Raw genomic sequence first — 26,168 nt, 5'->3', positions numbered from 1 at the left:
ATAACTAATCATGAGAATTTCAAAAAGGTTAAAAGTTATTTGAGTACCGGGACTGGGATTTTTGGGGGCTCAATTTTTGTTTTAGGCATCGAAGCCCAAAAAATATAACAAGACAGGTGACAAGCAAAGTTATAATAAAACAAGCTGTCATGGGTTCATGTGATGAGCTTCATACAGGAGTGCAGAATTCCAAGGCCATGTAGTTCTCGAAGTTTGTTCTTATGTCTGGATATGATAAAAACACACAAAAAACAGGGTTGGCATTCAACTAATTCGATTCTTGGAATTTAAGATCAACAAATCCTCAACACGTTCACAGCAGAGCTCTGTAGCATACTGACACAATAAATAGGTGTTGTTTTTGCTTCAAGCTTCCATTATTAAATTTGATGAAACAATCAAATTGATTTTACGGTAATTATGAGCATAACCCAAACAATAGTCAAAACCTGAGATCAATATTATTTAAGTGTCAAGCTGTTTCCTGTTTTCTTCTCTCCCTCTTTCTAGACTGTGGGGAACACAACCTAAAAATCCCCCCACTGCAATAAAGACATGGTGTTGGGCTGCTGGCTATTAGCGTATCTATTATGGTAAGGAAGTAAAGAAACTTGCAATACAGTGGTAATGTTATCAAGAGCTATCACCAGCATAAGCATAGTTATCCAATCATTTTGTTCCCCCTAAAGACTGTGCAGTGCATGTGGTGGATGAGAAAATCATTAAGGCTAATATATATATTGTATATTTTATATATTATAAAAAAGGTTTTGAATGTTAACTTTGAAATGAAAATAACAACAAAATAAACAAATATTTGAATAGTTCAGGTCAGCGTGAGCCAGAAGTCACACATTATGTTTAAGCAACTTGTTTAACCAGTCAAGCCATCACATTAGCTCATCGTCATTGTGGCATTTCCTCTGGTGTCTCTATGCTACTTCAGGCTAGCTGTATAATGCAATCAACAGCATGTGGGTTATAGAGTGAGGTGAGAGGGCACCTGGGCTCAGATCGACAGAGCTTTCCCAGAGCAATGGCTGCATTCTGCTGCACAGCTGTCCTCTTAGCATCCCCTGCAGCGAGGCGCAGTAGCAGCATCACAATATCCGTTCCTAGCAGATTGCTGGCAATTCCATCCAACTCGAGGCAGTGGGCCAAGCACAGGGCTGCATTTCCTGACACCATCTCATCACAGCTGGAATCCAACAAGAGACGTAAAATCGACAGTTCTGTGTGGAACGAAAAATCAGTGGCAAATAGGAAAGGATGAGACGCTTTGAAATAGTACATTAACAAACACACAAGGGCATGGAAATACACAACTATACTGACATTCACACACATACAGTATTTATATCCATACATCATCATTTTTCTATTTTGTCAATCTTCAAACAATAGCCATGGACTAATGAAATAGCTGTTAAAGTAATATTGACATTGTCAATAATTTCTCACTTTTATCAGACTTCACCAGCTCCACCCTTGCCAAGTGACTGGCCGCAGTGCACACTGTCAGAGTCTTAATGGCATACTTAGTGGCAGTCTGCCCTGTAGCCTGGGTAGCCAAAAAACAACAAAGACATAAAACATGTACTGCAAAACACAAGTATATTAATTCTAATAATTACTTGATATGAAGAAAGGTAAACCTGTGGTGAAATGTGTAAACATATGAATAATACATGCATATTAAATTAAAATTATGACCCCAATCAAAAATTAAATTATGATGAGTAAAGTGTTTTTTACAACAAAGCTTTGACTCTATCAGTGATCACTTAAGTTGTGTGTCAATGTAATGTCGGACACTCGGGTTTCAGATACTGTATGGAGCGTTACACCAGCACTTACATGCACCAAATTTCTATCAACCAGAAATATATAACCTTAAATGATTAAGTATTTTTAATTTAAAATAGTTTAAATCTTTTCAGAACAATTCAGAAATAGAATATTATGACACATGTAAGATACAAATGAGTTTTAATAATGTTTTCACAGTTACTGCATGCACCTTCAGAAGCCGGCGCATGGTCCGGACCACATCCCTCTGAATAGCATGCTGAACGGCCTCAGACGACTGAGGGAGGACAGTGCTGAGTACGCCCGTGGCTCTCTGAGGACAAAGAAGGATGTTGGCATTAGCAAGGGAGATTACAGAAACATACAGTAGAATACTGAGATATACAGAGTAAGATTGGAAAACACAGCACAGAAATAAACAGGACAGCAGAGAATTGAGAGAAAACAAAACTCCTATTGGAGAAAGAAAGAAAGAAGTGGTGTAAAATTTGAAAGAAGAAAATTGCTGTTTCAAGATGTGAAATCGGTAGGTGTTATGGAATGTGTTTGCAGCTAAAAAGTCCATTGTTAAAATGGTGAGACAGTTGCCTGAAAACATGTTTGAGTGACCAGAAAATTATAGTGACACTTTCAAGGACAGGATAATAAAATATGAGATAAATAGCATTAGACGTAAAGCAAACCAATGCATGAGAATTAGAAAAGGGTCACACATGAGTCCTTGCTTTATCTTCCAGGTAGGATTTGTAAGATGTTATCATCATTATTTAAAGTCATTTGGGTGCCTGGTTCATCTTAAGTCGTGTTAGAAAAAATAGTTCTAATTTTAATGATATTAAACCCCCCTCATCAATTTGCATTTACTCGTATGTATAATCAAATAGAATAATCGATATATTCTTAACTTGTGACTAAAACTTCTCTCAATATTCTCTCACTCCAGACTCGTGGGAAAGGAAGGGAGTGAGAGATGAGTTTGCAACAAAAAGCCCCTTGATAACTTTCGATACGATAACGCTAGGGGCAAGACGAGGTGTCTGTTTTAAACAAAGGCCTTCTGTAATTCCGTTTACTCAGCTGAGCAACACATCTCATCCTTCAAGGACATAGGCAGGGTTCATTCTGCTTCCGCATAGGGCAGGTTCATCAAGAAGAAAGCCAGAAGATTGGACGATTTCTGATAAACATGTGACTAAATAAACCAATGAAATGAATATCTGAACTTGTTAAATATTATTGAATGTCCGGAGAGACTGGACTTTCTGCACTTTTTTGGCTGTTCTTTTGTCTGTTTGATCCTGCATAAGCTGTACCTTGCTGAACATCATTTTTTCATTAAATACCATTGAACTTTTTCATCTGACTCCTCAAGCATATTTGCATCCTCATCTTCCTCTTAAGAAACGAATACGTGAATTAATAATATAGTTTTATTAGTCGCATATAAAGTAATATGGGGGTATGGATATGGATATAAATAATTCATCCGTCTGATACATTTTCGATAAGAGTTCCTTAACAAATGCAGCTTTCAGTTGAGTATTCCTGCTCTCATTTACTGTATTCAGTAGCCACCAAATACTGAACTAAAATTTGTCAGGCACCAGAGACATAGTTCCAATGAAGTAGTAATGTTGCTTCCCAAAATACTAGGCATACTTTTTGCAGGTAATAATACTGTATGTCAGGCTGTGTTTCAGAGTTATTATGCCCCCTAGTGACCAGAAATGGATGACTCCAGCTTTAATCACATTTAAATATTTAAAATGTTTACTAAATGTGTGACAATAGTGATTTTTTCCTCATGGTTTAAGCAAATTGACCACAATTGAAGTAAATAACAGGACAGCATGGATCATTGGGGCGATGGGGACACTGTGGATTGGGGCTCATGGTGTTGGTGTAACCGTTACGATGCATTTAAGAGAAAGGGTCAAATCATTGCAAGAAAAGTAAAAACACAAGCAGAAAAAAAACAGTGAAAAAAAATTATGTCGAAACAAGGTGAGAAAGAGAAAATAGCACCACCCACATAGTTGAGTGAAGAGAGTAAAGGGACACATGATGTGAGTGGGACTCGAAGGACATTGCATAAGCAGTGTGAAAGTGCTTTACCGGTCATATAACAGACTATAGCACCTGGAGCTGGAGTTTTAATCAAATGTAATGACACATATACAGGATCCTTTGCACATTGTGGATTGCTGGTGCCCCCTTTTGGAGCAGATTGAGCTCAGAGGCCCATGAACCAATAGTATCCAGCTGCAGCCCCGGAGACAAACACCCTGATGTGACAACAACACCCAGGCGTGACGAAGTACTGTGGTGTGACGGACTTTACCTGTAGATTTTATTTTTGCCACGTCATAAACTTCTAAGTTGTAAACAACGTCAAACAATAACAAGACCGCAGACCGATACTAAGTTTGTGTTATTTATATTGTTTTGGCGATTAGGTTCAGGCATCACAGCTGGGTGGTTAGGGTTAGGGCAAGGGGACAGGGAGAGGTTAGAATATAATAGATAGAACATTAGATTAGCCACGGCGCTATTGAGCTCCACTCGGCTGACGGAACACCGCGGCAGCCATCTTGAGTATGTCACATCAAATAATAAAAAGACCGCAGACCGATAGGCTACTAAGTTTGTGTTATTTATATTGTTTTGAGGATTAAGTTCAGGCATCACAGCTGGGTGGTTAGGGTTAGGGCAAATGAGTGACGTAGCAGACATGTCATGGAAGTTAACAGGGGTGTAAAGTAGCGAATTACATTTACTCGCGTTCCTGTAATTGAGTAGTTTTTTTGTGTACTTGTAATTTTTTAAGTGATTTTTAAAACCTATACTTTACTTTTACTTTGAGTATGTTTATTTTGAAGTATTGTACTTCGCTACATTTTATATCACCTGCGTTACTGAGTAAAAAAATAGATAGGGAAACGAGAGAAAAGAAAAGAAATATCGCGGGGGGCTTTTATTTTTACGGCACAATACCGGAAACTAACAGTGAAGGATCGACAGGAGGAGAGAACATATTGCGACTAAATGATCACAACAAACATTGCTTCCCTCTATCATTAAAACAAAATAATCCCAGTTTAACTATCATTGTACCGCACGTGAAGACGTGAAGGCTTTTAAATGCAGCAAACCTTTCATCCAGCCGTGCGATCGGCCCCTCCCTCACCTGTGGTTTAGCTTTCAGCTTAACAGTGCAGAGTAGGATGGAGACGGTACGTGTTGCCGGGAGCTTAAATAGACTAAAATAATGTGCAAGATATGTTACGCGCGGACACGCAAGTCAGATGACATGCGCGACCGAGAGAAAAAAAGGCATATTCGACCCAACTGCACCTCAAAACATCACGACCTATTAGTTTACTCACTTTAAGTCAAATCCAAGTGGTCTATGACCAAGCAATAAAGGAATAAAAAACACAGGAAGTTTAAAGCTCCTTGACTCTTGCCACCACAACAGTCATCAATTAAGAACACTGTAGCCTACAATGCAACTTGTTTATCCAGCCAGCTCCATGAGATATAAATAAAATATGCCCTCACATTCCTGCTAGCAAAAGACGTGCCCTATCAACAACATTTGCAACGGTTTATTTTGATTTTGACACTTATTTATTTAAATATTAAAAAATATGTTTTACTTATTTGCATTTTCCTTGTTTTCAGTTCAATTAGGATATGTTTAAAGTCCAAAGCCATGGTTTCAAATGTTACATACAGTCAAGTGCGAAAGTTTGTGAACCCCTTGAACATTTTGGAATTTTATTTATTGTAACCATCATTAATTCATTTTTATCAATACCAGTATTTTTTATATGAAATAACAGATGTTTGTTTATCAATTCAACATTTTTCTTTTCCAGAAATCAATTGTTAAAACAGATAAAACAAATTATTTGACGAATGTTGTATGTGCAAAAGTTTGTGAACCCTGAGCTGCATTGCTTAAATGGAGCAGGTAAACACAATCAGATGGGCCAAATTGAGTCATGAAATGGACCAATGTAGTGAGAGATCTTTAGGGAAGAAATTGGGCGGCACTAGATACAACAGAGATAAAACCAGGTCAGTTTAGGCTCACCAAAGTGAACCCATACAGGTCAGACATGCTAAAAGGGGAAACAATCTCAGAGGATCTCAGGAATAGAGTTGTGATGCTGCACATTTGTCTGGGGACAGCTATAATTATTTTAAAAAAAGTTTGAGCTCCATCGGTCCACCGTGAGGCAAATCATCTACAAATGAAGAGCTTTAAGAGTGACTGAACATCTGCCTAGAAGTGGACTTCCTTCAAAAATATCCACAAGCGCCACAAGATAAGTGATTTTTCAGTTAAAAGCCAACCCAAACATTACATCTGGTGATTTGCAGACCTCTCTTGCAGCATCTGGGACAGATGTGCATGGTTCCACAATAAGAAGAAAACTCAGTCAACATGGCTTTCATGGGATGGTTGCTGAAGAAGCCTCTGCTCTCAAAAAAGAACAAAACTGCTTGTCACAACTTTGCCAGAGAGCACCTGGAGATACCTGAAGTCTTATTCTGTGGACAGATTAGTCAAAAATTGAACTGTTTGGTCATAACCAAAACCGCCATGTTTGGGCAAAAACGCAATTCTGCCTACCACCTAGAGAACCTTCTCCCAAGTGAATAATGGTGGTTTCAAATTGTCTGCAAATCTCCAGGTGTAATGTTTGGGTTGGCTTTTACCTGAAAAATCACTTTTCTTGTGGCGCTTGAGGATATTTTTGAAGGAAGTCCACTTCTAGGCAGATGTTAAGTCACTCTTAAAGCTCTCCATTTGTAGATGATTTGCCTCACGGTGGACCGATTGAGCTCAAATTTTTTTTTATGAATTTATAACTGTCCCCAGACAAATGTGTAACATCAAAACTCTATTCCTGAGATCCTCTGAGATTTGTTTCCCTTTTAGCATGTCTGACCTGTATGGGTTCACTTTGGTGAGCCTAAACTGACCTGGTTTTATCTCTGTTTTATCTAGTGCCGCCCAATTTCTTTCCTAAAGATCTCTCATTACATTGGTCTATTTCATCAACCAATTTGGCCAACCTGATTGTGTTTACCTTGCTCGATTTAAGCAATGCAGCTCAGGGTTCACAAACTTTTGCACATACAACATTCGTCAAATAATTTGTTTTATCTGTTTTAACAATTGATTTCTGGAAAATAAAAATGTTGAATTGATAAACAAACATCTGTTATTTCATATAAAAAATACTGGTATTGATAAAAATGAATTAATAATGGTTAAAATAAATAAAATTCCAAAAGGCTCAAGGGGTTCACAAACTTTCGCACTTGACTGTAAGTGCATGTTGCAGTTCTTAAATCAATTAATAATTGTCTATAATAATTGTGATTACACAATGTCAATTAAAATAATTATGATTATGATTTTTGTCAAAATCGAGCAGCCTAACCTTGCAATGTCCATGGTTTAGATCAATTATACAGAATTACATTATTAGAACTGCAGCTGCAGTCTGTTTAGGTCTGTAGACTGGTTAAATTCCCACATTAACAGCCTATTTGCTCCATGTTTGCTTATCTAAAGTATAATGACACAGTATACATCCATACATGTGTGGTGACATGATTTGTTTAATTTGTGCACTTTAATTTGTAAAAGTGTTGCATTAATTAAACAAAACTAGTTTGAGATTTATATCCCCTTGTCTATATATATAATGCCCTACACAGAAGAGACCCCCGCACCCTCCCACTGTTAAAAAGTAACTAGTAACTTGTACTTTAAGTACATTTTAAATCAGCTACTTTTTCACTTTTACTTCAGTAGATTTTTAGACCAGTACTTTTACTTAAGTAAAATTTCATCCAAGAAATCATACTTTTACTTGAGTAGAATATTTTTGTACTCTTTCCACCTCTGGAAGCTAAATAGTCAAAAATCACGTCCGTCACACCACGGTACTTCCGTCACGCCTGGGTGTTGTTGTCACGCCAGGGTGTTTGTCTCCGGGGCTGCAGCTGGACTCTACTCCCATGAACAGACCCATTACTCAAGAAAACTATATTTTACTTTTGTTTAGTTATCTGAAAGGATTGTTTATTGCTTAATAGGATTTGTGCAAGCATCTTCAAATGTCTAAGTACCAATATTTCTCAAAGCATACTGTACTTTGTCACACAAAGACAGCAAAACTGCCACAAGATGTTTTAAGCAACTAAATAAATGATGTGTGAGGGTTTCATAGAGCTACTATGATCATCTTTTTTCAACTCTCCTGAGTACTGTACTGTTGTGCTAAAGTAAGGCCTACTCACAGTTATGACACCTCCATCACTACCTCCCATCAGGCCCAGACAGCAGTCAGTTAGCGAAACAGCATGTTCCTACAGAAAGGGGGTAAATCAATTTTCACTTCCATTTCACATCTGATTAGGTGACTGATTAGGTCACAAATCACTGTTCACACGAATGCTCCTTCTGCCTCCATTTACACTGGCTTTTACATGATAGAATATACAATTTGAATCTATTAAATTGCAGTGGTGCACACTGAATTTTTAAAATCTAAATGTTTAGTTCTCGCCAATGTATAACTGAAACACAACACCAGGCACAATAAATATCACACTTCAAATATCATGTGTCTTACCGGAATAACTGGAGAGGTGATTGTTGAAAGGTTGATGATCAAACCAAGCATAGGGTAAAGGACTTCTTTGTATTCAAGTGCACTGCACTGCTTCTGCAATGACAGACAACCAATTCTAGACTGGTTAAAATGTATACAATGTTTAAAAAAAATAAAATGTTCATAATATCCAAGAAAGACTATATAAGTACGTCCTATATAATAACTATGATGTCTTATTATGTCATTCAGTGTAATACTAAGATGTTTTATTTCTAGCATGCAAGTGCTAGAAATGCATCTGAATTCCACTAAATCAACAACCAGAAAAATTTATTTTTTGATACTAACAATGGCAACCAAAAAAGCCTTCCAACATTCTGGATCGTGCGTAAATTTTCGACGGATGACGTCATCTTGAGCCAGACGGCCAACAGCCAGTATCAGTGATCCAATGACATGCTGATTGGATATGCTGATATTCCTCTGAAGAATGAAGCAAACAGATTATACATTTTCAAAGACACACACACAGTAACAAATATTCAGGCAATACTGAATAACAATGTGAAACTTTGTGTCTGCATATCTTACCAGTATTGTTGTAAATGGCACAATGACAGAGTTTGTCAACACATCCCTTAACTGAATGCAGAACCTGTAATAAAAAATGCAAACAGTTATATAGTTCATGTGACACAGACGTAATGTGTTTATGGCCAGATATTTATATAAATGGTTGATGATCTTCCACTATTAAACAGACCAGCACATATACAAAATCACGCTCTTGTTGTTTTACAATGAATGAACATGCGTGGGCGAAGTGGAGTGAGCAAAGTTGAATCCTCAGTTTGAAGTTCTTAGCAGCCCAAAATTACACAAGTCACTGAAGAACTGAGGGCCCCCCTCCCCAAGGTGATGAAGAGTGCACCGAACATCACCATACCCACACTATCGTTTACTTCCCCTATTGTTTAACACTTATTGTCTGACTCATACAGGATCCTATACATTGCTATTCAATTTAGTGCTCAAATAACTTTGTTATCAAAGATTCCCATTTATCTACATCGTAGGCAGTAAAAAGCTGGTGGAAGGCAGTAGAAGAAACAATAATAAAACTTGCTGTATGCCATACATTGTGTATGCATGTGTAAAAATGCATATAGATTCTGTAAAGAATTCCTCAGAGAGGAACAACAATATCCATGGAATCCCAACATTGAGCTTCTACAATGAAGAGCAAACCTCTGGTGGATATAACACTTTGTTTCGAGTAACTCTTTGAGCTATAAACAAGGAAAATTGATCTCCTCATTTCACTGCTTGACACCTTGTCATATTTCCTGCTGTGTTGGAGAGCATGGTTTGTCCTTTCATGTCTATTATCATGAGGCGCCAGGAAGGAAAACAGGTTGAGAACAGCCTTTTGCCTTCAAGTGACATTAACACTTGAATAGCGCATTTTGAATTATTAAAGATGCAATACATTCCATTTCTCAGGGGATCCCCCCCCTCACAAGATGTGACAATGACAGATAGGGAAGTGTTGTGGGTCGTATCTTGAACTGTAGATAATCTTGAAATGTCAACATTCAGAAATAAAATGAAAAATGTTCAAGGGTGTTTGGAGAATAACTGTTGGGGCTGTGTTCAGAAATACTTGTTATATGCTGCAAAGTTCTGCAGAATCTTGACCGCTGTGTTCTCCTGCTGCTTCTTTGTGATGCACACCATGAGGTTCCTCACCAACCTTTAAGGCCAGATTAAGAGTGGTGCCAGAAATAGAGAGAGGGAAATGGAGGCGAAACAGAGAGAAACATAGAAAAAGAGAATCAAAATGTTTGCTAAATGACATATGATGTTCCTAATGAATATATTCAAGATATATTTACATATGTATTATGTTGTACCCAGATCATGATGGTGTCCACCTTTGAACCAATTACTTTGATGATGCAAAAGAGGAATGGCTCCTTATATTCTAAAAATCCAATCAGTTGTAGCTAAGATATAATCGGGCACACAGATATTATTAAGAAATCCCATAGTGTCATGTTTAAAACTATTTCCCCGATTGATGATAGACAACATCTCTTGAAATCTCATAAATGGATGTGGCAAATCGACTGACAAAAACATGTGGTCAAAGGCTGACAGAAAGTCCCTATGCTTATTTAGGGGGACAATTTGAAATGCCAAATAATTTAATGGGATGGGAGGAGGTAAAAGCGAAACTATTGTAAATCATTTTGGTTTATTCAGCCAACCCTCTCTGTTGCATCTGATAACAAAATTATATAAATGTCTTACATGGGCACATTCAGGTTGTCAGTGGCCAAACATCTGCCATGTGGCATTTGTGAGTACAAACATAGTAATGCCAGGCATTCTGTCTGTACTGCAACATTCTCTGATGTCAGTGAGTGAACAATGCACTGTCTGGTCATTGGGCATGTCATCATCATCTTCTGGTTTTGATCTGAAAGCAATGGAAAAACAGGGTATGTACAAAGACACTTCACTGGACACAGTACCCTCTTATGATTGCAACAAAAAACTACAAAGTCAGTGAATGACATGCACATTTAGCTGCTATGCTTGGGTTGATACTGGCAATACGTTTTGTTGTTGTGTTACACTGTGAAAAGCTGAAACCCACAGGACTTGTGTTATTCAAAGACAAAAGAAGGCTTGAGCTGATGCTCAAGAACACTGACAAGCTGTTCGGAAAAGACACAATTCCATAATAGGATTTAAGATTAGTATTTAAATTATTTATTTTTGGGTACTTTAATTTTCTACATACCATTTCCTTGACAAACAACCCTCCATAATTTCAGAACAGATGCAAAGAACTCCTGGCTGCCTGGACCCTTTGTTTCTTGCAACATGTAACTGTGGAGGAAATACACCGTAAAATGATCTTTGTTTGATTATCCTGACTTAAAACAAATTACATATAAATATTACTGTCAGAAAGAAGTGTTATTTAGTTCGTTCAATATTACCTTTATGGTCCAATATTAGTAAAAACAAAATGTGCACTGATAGATTCTACTCAAACATTGTAAAGCACCTTACCCTTCCATGTATCTATCTTTGATTGGCACTTGGTTGAAAAGTCATCTCCTATCCTACTTTTTGGAATAGACATATATTGTCTCTGCAGGAGGCTTGTGTGAGCTGCTACTTTCTGACGCATAGCTTAGTCTTATCATATTATCTTCTACATTCTTGTAAGAATATCACAATAAATAGCCAACCTAACAAATCCTCTTTTTATATCATGAATAGAAAAGTTTTAATTTAATTTTAATTTAATTAAACCAGACCCTTTTTCCACTTTGGACTTCCATTTTGAGGACATGAATTCAGAGTGCCCCTAGGAGACCTAATCCTATTTGGTTATTGTCATCAAGCTCACACTGCTACTTCTTTGCACTCTACACACCGGACACTGTGTTCTATCTAAGTTAATAATAACCTTGCTGATCCGACATTCAAGAGTCATTATAGGTATGATGTACAAAACACTCTTTCTGGGACAGAACAAAGGGCCTTTGCTATGGAAGTAAATGAGTGTCATCGGATTTTGAAAATAAAAAGCCATTGAATTTTAAGCACTGAATATTTATGCATTGAAATAACGTATCTGAATTTTTTGCAGCATTGAAATAATGTATCTGAATTTTTTGCCGCATTGAAATAATGTATCTGAATTTTTTGCCTCTGAATTTAACTCATTACATTTTAAACAACTCATTTTCACCTTTATTTGACAATGTTCTCAAATTCAAAATTAAATATATTCAACGTTAAAAAATTAAACGTGCCAAATTCAACTGCAAAATCCCATGTATGAAATTCAGAGTAAAACTTTGGGGACCCAAGGAAGAGCAATCGATCATAGATGCTAGATCGCGTTCAAACAAAGAGAGCCAGTGGGAATATTAGCTTGTTGCCTTGGATACCCCTGACTGATGTAGGAAGGCAAATCAGGTTTTAGCCATGTCAAACGGCTACACAAGTAACGATGGTGCTTGGGTGAGTACAAACATGTTTCTATATAGGGAAGAATATAATGGCTAGCATATATATAGAAACATGTTTGTTTCCCACTTGCTCTCTTTGTTGAACGCGATCTACTATCTATGATCGATTGCTCTTCCTTGGGTCCCCAAAGTTTTACTCTGAATTTCATACATGGGATTTTGCAGTTGAATTTGGCATGTTGAATTTTTTAACGTTGAAAATTAGATTTTGAATTTGAGAACATTGTAAAATAAAGGTGAAAATTTGTTGTTTAAAATGTAATGAGTTAAATTCAGAGGCAAAACATTAAAAAAACATTATTTCAATGCGGGGAAAAATTTAGATACATTGTTTCAATGCTGCAAAAAATTCAGATACGTTATTTCAATGCATAAATATTCAGTGCTTAAAATTCAATGGCTTTTTATTTTCAAAATCCGATGACACTCATTTACTTCCATACTTTGCTCAATCCAGCACTCACTTCAATCTTCAGTGTGATCATCGTTTCCTCTTTGGGCAAGCACACAAACAGGCAGGTAGAGAAATAGGGAGAGAGGGCTGAGAATGATCTCTCTAGTTGAGGCCATCTGTCAAACCACTGAGGGCTGACAGCTACCTTTCGCTCTGGTCTCCTTACCTCCTCACCATGTCATTGCTGCTGATGATACTAAAGCCATTGTTCAATCTGAAAAGGGTCTGGCCTGTACCTGTTAGGAGAGAACAGTAGATAGTGTAAGAAGACGGAAAGAAACACAATACCTCTGTCGGTTTAGCTGGTATTAGTCACTGTTTGACAGTCACGGGCACAAGAGAAAATAATTACAGTGCAGTAAGGATGGTCCTTTTTCTGCTCATAATGAGTTGGAGTATACACAAAGTTGAATGGAGCAGTAAAGGAGTGCTTTTAGGGAAGAAAGCTTGTTGTGTCAGCCCTGTTGTGATCCATTCAGGAGTTATGTAAGTTCTGCCCTTTTCTGTTGAATGGGACCATGAGACAGACATTGTATAATTTGACAGTACACTTGGCTTAATGAAGAAAAAAGGATAAGGATTAAGAATTGGATAAGAACGGTTTGTCATTTTGCAGTGGACAGCCAAAGCAAACGAATATGGTGAACTACAAATAGTGATACATATTTAAAACAAAAACAGAGAGTAGGCATTACAATATGATAAATTTTTATTTTTATTAAGTTGTATGGTTTGTTGAGCAGCAAGTGTCAAGCTTCACTCCATCAATCACACAAGCCTTGGCTGTGTGTTCAAAGTAAGTGAAGTTCTACAAAGGCTGTATGAATGTAGCATTCAGGTGGAGCATGTCAGAAGTAATTCGTAACAGCTTATTTCTCAGCTCGAATACAACAAAATAAATACTCCTGAGAGGGCAGTTGACCTTGGTGAATTGTACGGCTACGATGTGATACAAAAGCTGCAATTCCTGCCTTTTGGCAAAAGCTAAAAAGAGTTATAATGGTCAATGTGGAGTTTCAAAGTCATTTCTACGGTCAAAACCTTCACAACAAAAATCAAAAGCTGACAGAGGAGGGGTGAAAACCTGGTGGAGAGCAACTTCTGTTTGTGTACAATGGCCCCTTTTCAAACATTAGAGGTTATTTTTTCAATCTGGTGCCAACACTATCAAATTGGTGCATGCACTGACACACCTTGGGTACAAAACATTTCCACCATTCAGTTATAAGCTACAGCAGAATGGTATGATTCATCTTTATATTGGAGTATGGGAACAGTATAATTATTCCTTTGATGATCATATATTAAATGTAACAGCAGACGAGACCATCAGTGCAAATAATGCTATCTTATATAGTTTTTCTTAATGCCTTTGTCCGGGTAAGTTCACCCAGGAACAACAGCTGACTTCGTAAAAACACTGCCACTTTTGTCCAGAGGCAGCTAAAATTGACGCAAACTGAAATCTCCTCATTACCACTTTAAGTGGTAGTTTAATGAAAAGTTGTCAATGCTGTTTTTCAACATTGTTGGAAGTGTTTTGATTTCATCTTTCTTGATGTTGCTAGACATTTTTTTTTTCTGAAATAGAAAAACAGCTCACGCTGTGCCCTGAAATATATATAAGCATTGAGGGGCACTTTACACGGTGAAAACGTGACAGTTTTTCCATTTTTGGTTTAAAAAAAAAACCCCATTCAGACACAATTCATCTGACATCTTCACTCGTACACATGTTTTCAGAGGAAACGGGACGAAATCGCTGTAGTAGCAGTGTAGCTGCCATGCCAAGCCAATAGTCAGCGGTGACACAGCCTAGTAGATAGCTCTTCCGGTACAATTTAATGCATAAAACCTTACTGTAACCGAAAAGTAATGCCATTAACGTTCATAAAGCGGTTGTTGTAAGCTTGGGGTTACAAGTATTGTAAATTACAAGCTTTCTGTCCTCTTATTTCACCGCATTGAACTCGTGAAAACAGAAGACATGCTTATAGTGAAGGGGCTTTGTGAGCGGCTACTTTCCTGTTAGGCGTACTTCAAAATAAAAGTCGACTCACGTTTGTCCAGTGAAATGCTTAACTGTGAAGCCGTAGCCTTAATGCTCCTTTTGTTGAACAGTAACTTAACCGCTGTGCGCTGAACTATGAATAGTGTTTTTTTAATGTAGAGAGAGCCGTGTCCCTGGCATATAGAAGCTACACACGTTTATTTTGCTAGAAAAACCGGCAGAGCACAAATCTTTCCCCAGAAAAAGTGTCGGGTGGTCTCAATAACTTACTAATCGCTTAGACTAAATTGTGAGCCCTGCACAACACTCTCCGCTGATCACAGTGATGGTGCCGCGGAGACACCTTTCATGTTATGTTGTCTTCTAACTTTATAACTCGCATGTGGGTATTTTGACAGCAAATGTTATAGTCGACTCTGTGGAGTCCTGCCGCTTCCTGGGCTCCATCATCAGCCAGGACCTTAAATGGGAGCTGAACATCAGGTCCCTCACCAAAAAAGGCCAGCAGAGGATGTTCTTCTTGCGCCAGCTGAAGAAGTACAACCTGCCAAAGACTATGATGGTGCACTTCTACACTGCCATCATCGAGTCCATCCTCACCTCATCCATCACCGTCTGGTACACTGCAGCCACGGCTAAGGACAGGAGCAGACTGCAGTGTATCATACGCTCTGCTGAGAAGGTGATTGGCTGCCACCTTCCATCCCTCCAGGACCTGCACAGCTCCAGAGCTCTGAGGCGGGCAGGCAGGATTATGGCCGACCCGTCCCATCCTGGTCACAGACTTTATGAGACTCTCCCCTCTGGCAGGAGGCTGCGGGCCATCAGGACCAAAACCTCCCGCCACTTGAACAGTTTCTTCCCCTCTTCAGTGGGGATCCTTAACAGGTCCAGAGACCGCCTCCCCCACTGACTGTCACTGACTCGGGCACTCATAGCCATCACCATTTTGTAAATTCTTACAATTTTTAAGTACCTTACCTTAGTTTTTTATTCTTTTTTATTCTATTTTATAATATTTTTAACTTATCACTTATGTTGCTGCTTGTTTATATATGTTTATATATTGTGTTATATATTTATGATAGTTACTGCTCGTTTATTGTTTATTGTTTATTGTAAGCACCTTACTCACCAAAACACATTCCTTGTTGGTGTAAAACCCTTCTTGGCAATAAACTCCTTTCTGATTCTGATTCTGATTCTGATTCTGATAGACTACGCATACGTGAAGTGGAGCCGTGACGTCAGCGTTATCAGGGAAAATGGTTTCGGTGTTTACAAGAAACCAAAACCGTTGTGTTTTCCAAAAAATCCTCCCTGGGAGTAGATCTCAAAAACTTGTGGATTCATGCTTGCGTTTGCTGTTTTCATGTAAATGACATAGTGCAACCGCGAGAATATTTCCGCGTTTGCACCGTTTCGTGTTGTCGTGTTAAGTGCCCCTGAGACTCAATGGCATGTTCCAGAACCCCTGCCCATCTAGAGGACCTCAGGCTGGGCTGACATAACTCTACAAAACCAAAGACAGGAACCACCATGCATTCATTAGCTACTAGCTCTAAATCTGACAGACTTGAGAGCAGGTGTGCCACTGAGGTTATGCAATTGACACCTGCTATCCCAAGTGTTTCAATACATTGCAACCAAGACATCTCTAGAAGACTAATTAGTGTTTGCTGTCATCCCATAACAACCAACGCTACACCTACTTCCAGCACCAAATACAACTAACAAGGCCAACACAATCCTGTACCTGCACTACAGCCTATTACCATATGTTAATATTAGTCATGTCGTTTTCTACGTTCATTATTTATTACATCACTTAATAGATGCAGCAGCCCACTCAACAGTTCAGCAAGCAAATTGCATCACCATTCATACACCAAGTTCACATTTAATTGAGATGATCAGGAACATAACACAAACCAAATCATACTAGCTCTGGAGATTGTACTTATCATCAGGCACACAAAATGGTAGTAGACCACTGGTTGTTATTGATTTTTATTGATATAATAAAATAAAAATACAAAGTTAATTGTTTTGCACAGCAATGTATGCAGCTGTTAAGGTGTCATCTTAGGGCCCGTGTCCACCTAACGCCTTTTTCCAGCGTTAAACGCTGGCTGTGCGCTCGGGAGTGTGTCTACTGAGCGTTTTTTTCGACCGCTTTTTTCGACCGCTTTTTTCAAGCGTTTTATGAGCTGGGAGAGAGAGTGCTGTGATCGGGGGAGAAAAAATGCTGATCGTCACCTGTCAGTCAGACCTATCAACACTGGTTTAACTGTTTAGGCATGCTGTTTTCTATTTAAATCGTTACATTTTAATATGAGTAGTCTTATGAAACAGAGAATACTTTCCACCATCCTCTGTTTGGATGAGGAGTTATCGCGGCTCCTGCAAACACACACGGAGCAAGTTGTAGGCTGATATGTGCGCATGAAACGATCCGTAGGAGATAAAAAATACAGAGAATCAAGTGTTCGCCTAATCTGCTCCCACAAACGGGCTCTCCTCCCTCTGTTCTGATCATTTTAAGTCACTATTTTCGTACAGTTTCGGGTAAACAGAGACGGAAAAAGCAGTTTCTCTTCCGTCTTCTTTGTTGCCAAGGCGACGAGTCCCGACGATCTACTATCTGATTGGCCCTTTAAAAAAAGCGGCGGTGACGTCCCCACCGCCTTTCTGAAAAGTTAAACTTTTTTTCAACTTGCAAATCTCGAAGCGGCCGCACAAAAAGACAAAAAACGCTCGAAAAAAAACGCTGGGCGCTGCGCCTTTTCTCAGAGCGGCCGCCTTTTGCCGAGGCGGCCGCTTCTCATTGGGAATCAATTGAAAAAAGGCGCTTGCGGTGGGAAAAAGGCGTTAGGTGGACACGGGCCCTTATAGTGTTAATTAGTGTAATGTTATGTATACCTATACTCTGCACAGTGGCTCACCAGAGAGCACTGAGGATTGGCCCTTTCAGTCTGGCTCTATAGTCTATATTGGAAATGTGCTCACCGTGACAAGCAAATGGAGCATGAAGAGAAATCAGTGATGGACAACATGAGGTCTCCCCTCTCTTTCACTGTCAAAGAGCAAAACCGCAAACAATTTGTTTTGGCCTCCCTGCTTCACCTGATGCTTTGATGTAAGATGGTCACTGTGAGTACTTAAGGCTATTTTTCCTCCTCAAATATCTTTAATCTCCCAGGCCATTTTAGTATTATAACTGAGAAATAGGTGGTCCGGTAAAACAGGTTATTGGGGAACGTAGACAGAAAAAAATGTATAAAGAAAGATAATTGTACAAATCTTCCCCCGCCCCCACAACAAACTCACAGTCAGTTAGTGCTTGTGACAGAATCTCCATTCCTCCACTGTAGTAGAAGGGCTTCTGACCAGGCCTTGAGAGCTTCTCCAGCAGCTGCGGCACCCTTGTGGCTTTCTCATCTCCCTTGTCAAACTCTTGCATCGCATTCATCTCCTGTGTCTCTCTTTCCTCTTCCAAATCTACCTGGGTCATATGTTCTGTGTAGAGAAAAACAAAGGAGATCAAAAAAGGGAAAGCAGACTGTAACCTTTAGTCGCACAGCCATAGAACAGGGGGAAAAGTGAAAGCATCATATAATGCAATAGCCATCCACGGATTACCCCACCTGCCTTAACATGCACTCAAATAAATGGACTTCAGTTGGTAAGACACACTCTGACAATCAACTCAACAACAATGGACAGCATCCCCTATGCTTTTTATTGGCTTGATGGGCTCTTGAGTATTAAAGTATCTCACTTTAATTTGAGGGATATACCGTATGTATGTATGTATGTATGTATGTATGTATGTATGTATGTATGTATGTATGTATGTATGTATGTATGTATGTATGTATGTATGTATGTATGTATGTATGTACTGTACTGTACACAACATGTACCAAACCAAACGCTAAAATTAAGTTGTTCCAATCTAAGATGTGAATAATAAAAAACAATAAAAACCTGATTTACCTTTCACCATCTTCTCCCTCCCAGGTTCAATTTCCGCTATCTTCTCAAAGCATTTTCTGGACTATAAAAGAGAAGGATTAGGTTCATCACTGGTTATTTAATGTGCTTCCGTGGTCTCCCCAAGACCCATGGAAATCAATATTGTCCTGCAAAAGAACTCCAAAAGACTACAGTATTTAAGTACAAAGGTTTGGTATATAGCAAACTATGATGCACCTTGCCAAAACTGCATTGTATTCAAAGTTTTTTAACCAGATATTAATGTTTAACATATACCTATCTTCAAAGGGATTGATTTAAATGCCTATACCAGATATTTGACAAAAGATTGCTGTGACACTAGAACTGTATATAAGCTTCATGCTTCAACGTAAAGTTGTTCTCTGTTCAAGGCATGCAACCATTTTAAAACTATATACATATCCACGTTTCTGCGATAAGATGCAAAGTGTTTACTGTATACAAGAATACGGAGCAAAAACAAAAACAGGTGTCATTAGGTGTAATGAAAGGTAATTTTACTCACCCCATTATAGTTCTTCAAAGCCAGATATGCTTTCCCCATGTGAAGATAAGCCTTTATGCACCTCTCATTACACTAACAGAAAAAAAATTATCATGGGTATATTTGTTTACGCACTTCAGAAGCAACACATCTACGTGTCGGTTATTAAATGTGTCTGCATTGATAAAACTATCAAATCAAGAAAGAAATGTTCAATCTGAAATTCAGAAACACTGAGGTGCGTGTGAGTTATAAAACACACACAAGGTTTAAAGAAAAGTCACGTCCAAGTAAACTACCATGCTCGGTAGTTCACAGAAAAGATTTGGAACATTTGTTTAATAGAGCATGAGTCAGATGACATTATTACGAATGAAGGAGGACTGTCCCCACTTCCAAGCCATGCATACCTTCAAGGCCCATTCACAGTCACTGATGGCCTCCTTGTACTTTTCCATCTTGATGAAGGTCTGAGTGAGTTTAAACATTGGACAGGTGGTAAACAATAGGCATTGAAAACAGACAAAAAGAAAATCTGGCAGCACCTAGTTAATTATTTGATTAGTGGTGTAGCATTGCTTGAGTATTTATACTGTAACCACAGTGGACTTTTAAGCCTTTGGAAGCCTTCATATTCATCATATTCATATGTAAGCCTTCATATTCATCAATCAAGGTATAATTATTTGTAACTGCTGCCTTAAATCTGGAATTAACTTGTGAGATTTGTGTACCAAACATTTACTACAAAGCACAATTTATAGGTTGAAAGAAGAACTCAAGCAATGTCCAAACATAAAACTATTCAAAAAGAGGTTAAAGGAAATTATTCTCACAGGGTACAATGATTTGATTATTATTGGGTGTTAATTGTTAATTTATTTAGTGTGTTATTTATTCTTTTGTGTATCTGTTTCTTTTTTTTTCTTTTTTTTGGGGGGGGGTTCTATAATAAATTATAGTGTTGATACTAAAATATATCAATAGTGAGATAATATATAAACTTATTAATGAATGTTTACAATGATTTATTTTATTTTTTGAGAAATGTGCAAGACATTATAGTATTTATTTGATATAAATAAACATATAACTAATACATTTTATGTGTAGAAATTGATATATTTTGATATGTTAAAAAATATATATATATAGGTACTGTATAATAAATAATAACAAATTAAAATGTTAATAATAATAATAATAATGACAAGGGAAGCTTAATTATAATGAGTTAAGGAGAAGGGGTGGGATTAAATAAACGTAAACTTCTTCCCACGCCTTTGGAAAACATGTAATTCCAATTAGCAAGTGTTTGTCATTCATGTATCTAATTATGCTTTCTATTGTGTGTAACATCATTATTTTCTGTAGGACAATTTCTGCTTTTCTCTTACATGTTCGAAATAAAAATGTCAATCAATCAATCGATCAGAAGAAAACCATAGGTTGAAGATATTTACTTGTGCTCTGTTGGTGTACAATTGCTGCATATCCGGTAGTTCAGCCAAGCCATCACTGTAATACTTCACAGCAGTTTCATAGTCTTCTTGGGCATAGGCTTCATTCCCCTTGTCTTTAAGTGCTGCAGTGATACAAACATTACAATGTTTAAATTAACATATTGCTAAATCAACAGAAGAGCGATAAGAACAAAATGTTCAACTCCAATAGAGAAGAGAGAATCACACACCAGTTGCCTTTTTAGCTCTTGCAATCTTTCTTACTCTCCTCTCTTCAGCATCGGTCTCCATAATCTTCATGAAATTTTCTGTTAAAAAAAACGAAACAACAAAAAACTCTTGAGAAAATGGCTACGACAGAGAAGGAGGTTTCTGTAAAGCTATTTGACCTAAGCTTAAATGTAAGTTTTTTTTTGTTAGAGTTTTGTTCCGCATGTTTAGAAGCAACTTTATTATTATAAGATCAATCTAATCAAAACTTGGGTTTTATTCATGTTACAAATGCAGTTCTTAACCAGCTTTTGAAAACCATCTATTGTGAATATAAAAATCCCACAGAGTTCATACAGTGTGTTATTATTCATTCCTGTTATTATCAATTATTCGTATTATTTTAATTAATATGTATCATCTCCCAAATAAAGATACAATAAAGGGCATAATAAAGTAATAAATAATAATCAGAGTCATTTAAAAACGGCTTCTGTCTACTGATCCTCAAGCAAAGAATGGCCCTTTCTTCCTTTTTTGTGTAAATTGAATACAGTATGTTACATCAACTTCAATCTCAGTAGTAATACACGTAGAGATGTAAAAGGTTCACACATCAATTTGCAGCTTTATTAGTGTTGATGAGTTTTAACCCCTGAAGGTTAAAAAAATAAGTGTTGATTTAATTAAAAGTTGTTTCTTATGGGATTCCACATTCAAGATGCTGGTACTTACGGATATGTATGCAAGAGGAGTAGCATGAAAAAAAGTATAACAAGTTTTAAAGATCCTCCCTTTTCTAACCTCCGCAAACTAAAAAACAGCACAAAACGTGGGGACGTCTGAACTGGTCTGAGCAGGCAAGTGGCACATAGCCAAAAACATTATCTATTTTCAGATAAAACTTCCAGAGGCCCGCTGTACTGCTGAGGACACACCACTCTTCCTCTTTTGACACATGGTGAGTCACCAACCTGCCAAACAGGCACTGTTAATGAAAACATTTCATTGCGCTTCAGGGAAAATGTCTCAGCACAAAAACTAGGCTCAACATTTTAAAACAGTACAATGAACAACAATCAGATGTAGTGTAGGAATTATGGACTTGAAATACAACTTTCTGCAAGTTATACTCATAGATGTATCCATAAGACTGACTGACATAAAGCAAGACTTGGGGTGCGTCATAGTTAAGGTTAAGAACATGGATATTCTCAGCAACTGCTGACACCTAAACTGAAGTGGAGAGCATCCCTAAAGCTGTGTTTGTTCAGGCAGGCTACCATCTTGGAAAATTCTCAGAGGAGTTTAGAAGCAAAAACCTTTGTATACTTTTAGTCATTAAATCAAATTGCATCCTGTTTTCCTAGTTTATAATTGGAAAAAACGTAGACTTCAGAAGGGAAAAACAGATTCATAAACGGTAGGCTTCATTTCTTGGTGTATTTATAACATGTAGGGTATGTATTCCAATATTTGTCTGCCTAAACAACCAAATAACCTGCTCACCTGGACTTTCATTCTGCAGACTCTGTAAAAGATAAAAAGACTGATGAAAAGGATGTTAACAAAAACCTTTCTAGTCACTATTTTTTGTACAGAGGAGAAAGAAAATACAAAGTAAACAATACAACAAGAAATGGTTGGTTGTGTAGGCCTATCACATGTAATATGTGCATGTGCATGTTGTGTTGGAGTGACAGAGACAGCAGACAAAAGAGAGAGACAGAAAGACAGGAAGACGGACAGGAAGTTGCACAGACATAGAGAAAAAGACTGAGAAAGACAGACAGAGAGAGAGCGTCGCTACACTTGGGTGACTCCCTGTGCATGTCTCTACCAAGGAAGGCTGCAGTGGTGGGTTTATGTTGATTCTAGTCTTGTTGACGTTTGTCCTGCAGGGTTCATCCAAGGTAGCAATACAACCATCAGCTTTCGCCATAGCTTTTTGTTGTACTTCCACATCACAAGAGTTTAGATCCTTCACAAGCTCGCCTGAAAAGAATAAATTGAATATTTAATCATTTAGGCTATCAAAATAAATAAATAAAATATTTAGGGGAAAAAAGGTATAAAATATACATTCTATATACTTCGTGTACACATATTATTTGTTTGGCCCTGGACCCGATTAAAGTTGTTATGTCTTCAATTTACATTGTAGTCTAAACTGTAACCATAAGTTACAAAATACAAATTCCTTCAACTTCATGAAGGTGGACAACAAATGCAGTAGCTTACAACAAAATATCCGTTCATTAATCGTTATATGGAAGAATAAGATAGTAGCCTATATTTTACAGTGCATGTATTTTTATTTTTAATTTGGAGTTGATGACAGTCGACTGTCAGTAATGACAATATTCGACTGTCAGTAAATACTTTATTAGAATGAGTTGATATTTAAATTACCGCGAGCGATTAGCCATTGAGCGTTAACGTTGTAGTTGTAGGTTAACACATTTATTCTTTCATAGTCTGTATGGAAAGCTAACGCAAACTAATCACGTTATTGTTTGCTTTTTGCTCCACTTCACTTGACAAAGATAGACATTCAATAATTGTGTAGGCTATCAGATAGCAATTAGGCTACCTAGAGTTAGCAGCGTTAAAACGATTCACAGCAATAATACTCACTTATTTTGTCAACATTTTTCAAAAACCTCTCGACGTCTACAAGTTGGTCCATCGTGCATTCAAGTTTAAGACTTTCTTTGGTTGTTTATTAAGGTTATCTCTGTTATGTTAGCTAACGCTGAATAGCAAGTTGTCTTCAGAAGTCTCTGTGTTGAGTAACCATAGTGACGTGCTGCCTTCAGGACTCCTCGTAAATTCTATACTCAACTGAAAAACTGCACGTCGTTATGTTGGCTATTACGAAAAAGATAATAATAAAATAATAACTTAAGTCAATAGATGTATTAAACTACCCTGGGTTGAAAATGCAGAACAAAGACTCGCTAAAGATTTACAAATATTATCAAAACAAACAATAACATCAAGACCTGTACGCTATCAAATTCCCATTGTCACTTATTCTGTTGACTGTTGCCAACATGTTCCCTAATCCTCCTAGTACTACCATGTGTTGATGTGAATAAAAAATTATAATAATGATAATAATCCCTCACTCAATTATTACTTTGCCATAGTGCAGTGTGTCGCAGAACAGAAGTAGGCTTAGTAGGTATACACCATATAGTAAGGTCTACACATGTTTTACTTCATGATTGTGATCTTTACCACAGCCCCTTAATGCTGCACTTTTCACCCTACATCTGGGTGGTCATGTTTTTGATATATTTGCCTCAATCCAAAACAACAGAACTGTCAAATCCATTTTTTTTTCACTAATCAATATAAGTAATTTAATGGCTCCAAGTTTTTAATATTTTCCTCATTAGACTGTAAAGTGCTTTAAGGAGTGCATCCATACTTTGCTGTGAGTTCAGGAGCAACATAGGCCTATTTTTATCTCCTCAACACTTCAATGGACCTGCTGTTAGATTGACAATCTTGATGTGGGAGCAGCTTACTCTGCAACAAATCAACACTGCCTCCATGTGGTTAAAGACTCATAAAGGGATACAGTTATGTCACGGAATATTCTTTTAAATCATGTGATTCTCTTGAATTGTTGAAGATTTGATGTTGAGAACATTTTAGGAAGGAGTAAGAGATGACTTATTAACAAACAATTGTGAATATTTTCAGTGAAAGAATACAGCAGCATTATGAATGGAGAGGGGGGAAACAGGCTTTGATACGCCTCATCAGCTGAAGAGTGCAAAACAAATTTTGTATTTAAGGCAAAATCAAATGTGTTAGGCAGTAAGTCCTCAACACCTGTAACTGTATTTCCCTATACTTTATCTTTATTGAAGCACAGAGTGATGAAAAATTACATCAATAACCATATAAAGAAAGGGTGAATTTGATTAAAAAAAAATCATTGTTTTAAAACTAAAAGCTTAGCAGATCATTTATGCAATGTTATTGGGAAAAAAAACATTACATAGACGCAAAAGCACAATTGTTAGATTCATATTAATTAAACTACATATGTGATCATACATAATTTGAAAAAGGGTAAGAAAACGGATGGATCAAGGCATTCCTGTTCAATCCTGTTTGTAGAAGGGGCAATGCAGTTTCAATTTCCTTCTTCAAACAAAATGATCAGAAATAATTGACTGTCAACAAAACAACCAGTGGCATTATTGTTGAGGTATGGGCACCTATGGGTGCAGTGCAGCTCTAGCACATTGGGCTATTGCAAAACATGTTATGTCTGTTTAATTTATATAGCCCAATTTGACAAATAGGTTTTTCCTTAGGGGGCTTTACAATCTGTACAGCACATGACTTCCTCTGTCTTTAGACCCTCCATCCAGATTAGAAAAAATCTTTCCACTGAAGAAAAAACTTTAGGGGGGGAGTCAAAAACCTCAGGAAGAGCAGCAATAGACATGCAATAGATGATGTGTGAAGTCTTTGTGTACAACTGAATTTTAAAAAATGTCCTAAAAGGAATTTGAGTTGTGCTGAATGTTGATCTCATCACTTCGGGGGCATTGTGCTCACATCCACTTCCCAGTCAACAACTGCCACAGGAAATGAGGCTCTTTATCTTCATTTGCACACAGCACATGAGGATAAAAACATTCCAGAGACTAAATGCAGAGCATTCTCACTTTCGAATCACTATGATCTTGTTGTCGAAATAATAAGCTGTACCAGTATAAGGGCTAATGTCTGACACATACCATAGTGTCAGGGTTCTTTGAGTCTAAAAATAGCTTTCCGGAACCAGAGAGATCACAGAAGGGCACCTGAAGGGAGCATTTAACAATGTGGTGGATCATGATGACCATGAGACCTTGCATCAAATGCGTGCAAAAAAAGATTAATGTGTTGAACTCAATGTCCTGCTGCTATTTATGCATTGTGTACCAGATTAATACCCGAGCTGGGAACTACATTGTGCGTATCAGTTATTGAGCAATAGTAACAGTTGCTGT

At 37.6% G+C, this 26,168-nt stretch overlaps 1 protein-coding gene across 1 annotated transcript; it reads right to left on the bottom strand.

The window, feature by feature from the left end:
* Nucleotides 1-23,913, bottom strand: ttc12 (tetratricopeptide repeat domain 12). The gene is made up of 21 exons (XM_080053549.1): nt 23,785-23,913; nt 22,988-23,142; nt 22,657-22,678; nt 21,168-21,245; nt 20,938-21,059; nt 19,885-19,944; nt 19,496-19,567; nt 18,970-19,030; nt 18,301-18,489; nt 13,126-13,195; nt 11,260-11,348; nt 10,764-10,932; nt 10,114-10,203; nt 9,042-9,105; nt 8,799-8,933; nt 8,469-8,561; nt 8,134-8,202; nt 2,021-2,122; nt 1,462-1,561; nt 1,004-1,232; nt 1-225 (listed from the first exon to the last, which is right to left on the bottom strand). The coding sequence occupies exons 1-21, from the start codon at nt 23,834-23,836 to the stop codon at nt 156-158; spliced, it is 2,091 nt and encodes a 696-aa protein (XP_079909675.1). The 5' UTR covers nt 23,837-23,913; the 3' UTR covers nt 1-155.
* Nucleotides 23,914-26,168: the final 2,255 nt, after the last annotated feature.

Source organism: Ammodytes marinus (genome assembly GCF_949987685.1).
Source record: "Ammodytes marinus genome assembly, chromosome: 3".
Taxonomy (NCBI): Eukaryota; Metazoa; Chordata; class Actinopteri; order Uranoscopiformes; family Ammodytidae; genus Ammodytes; species Ammodytes marinus.
This window is presented reverse-complemented; position numbering and strand designations above follow the sequence as displayed.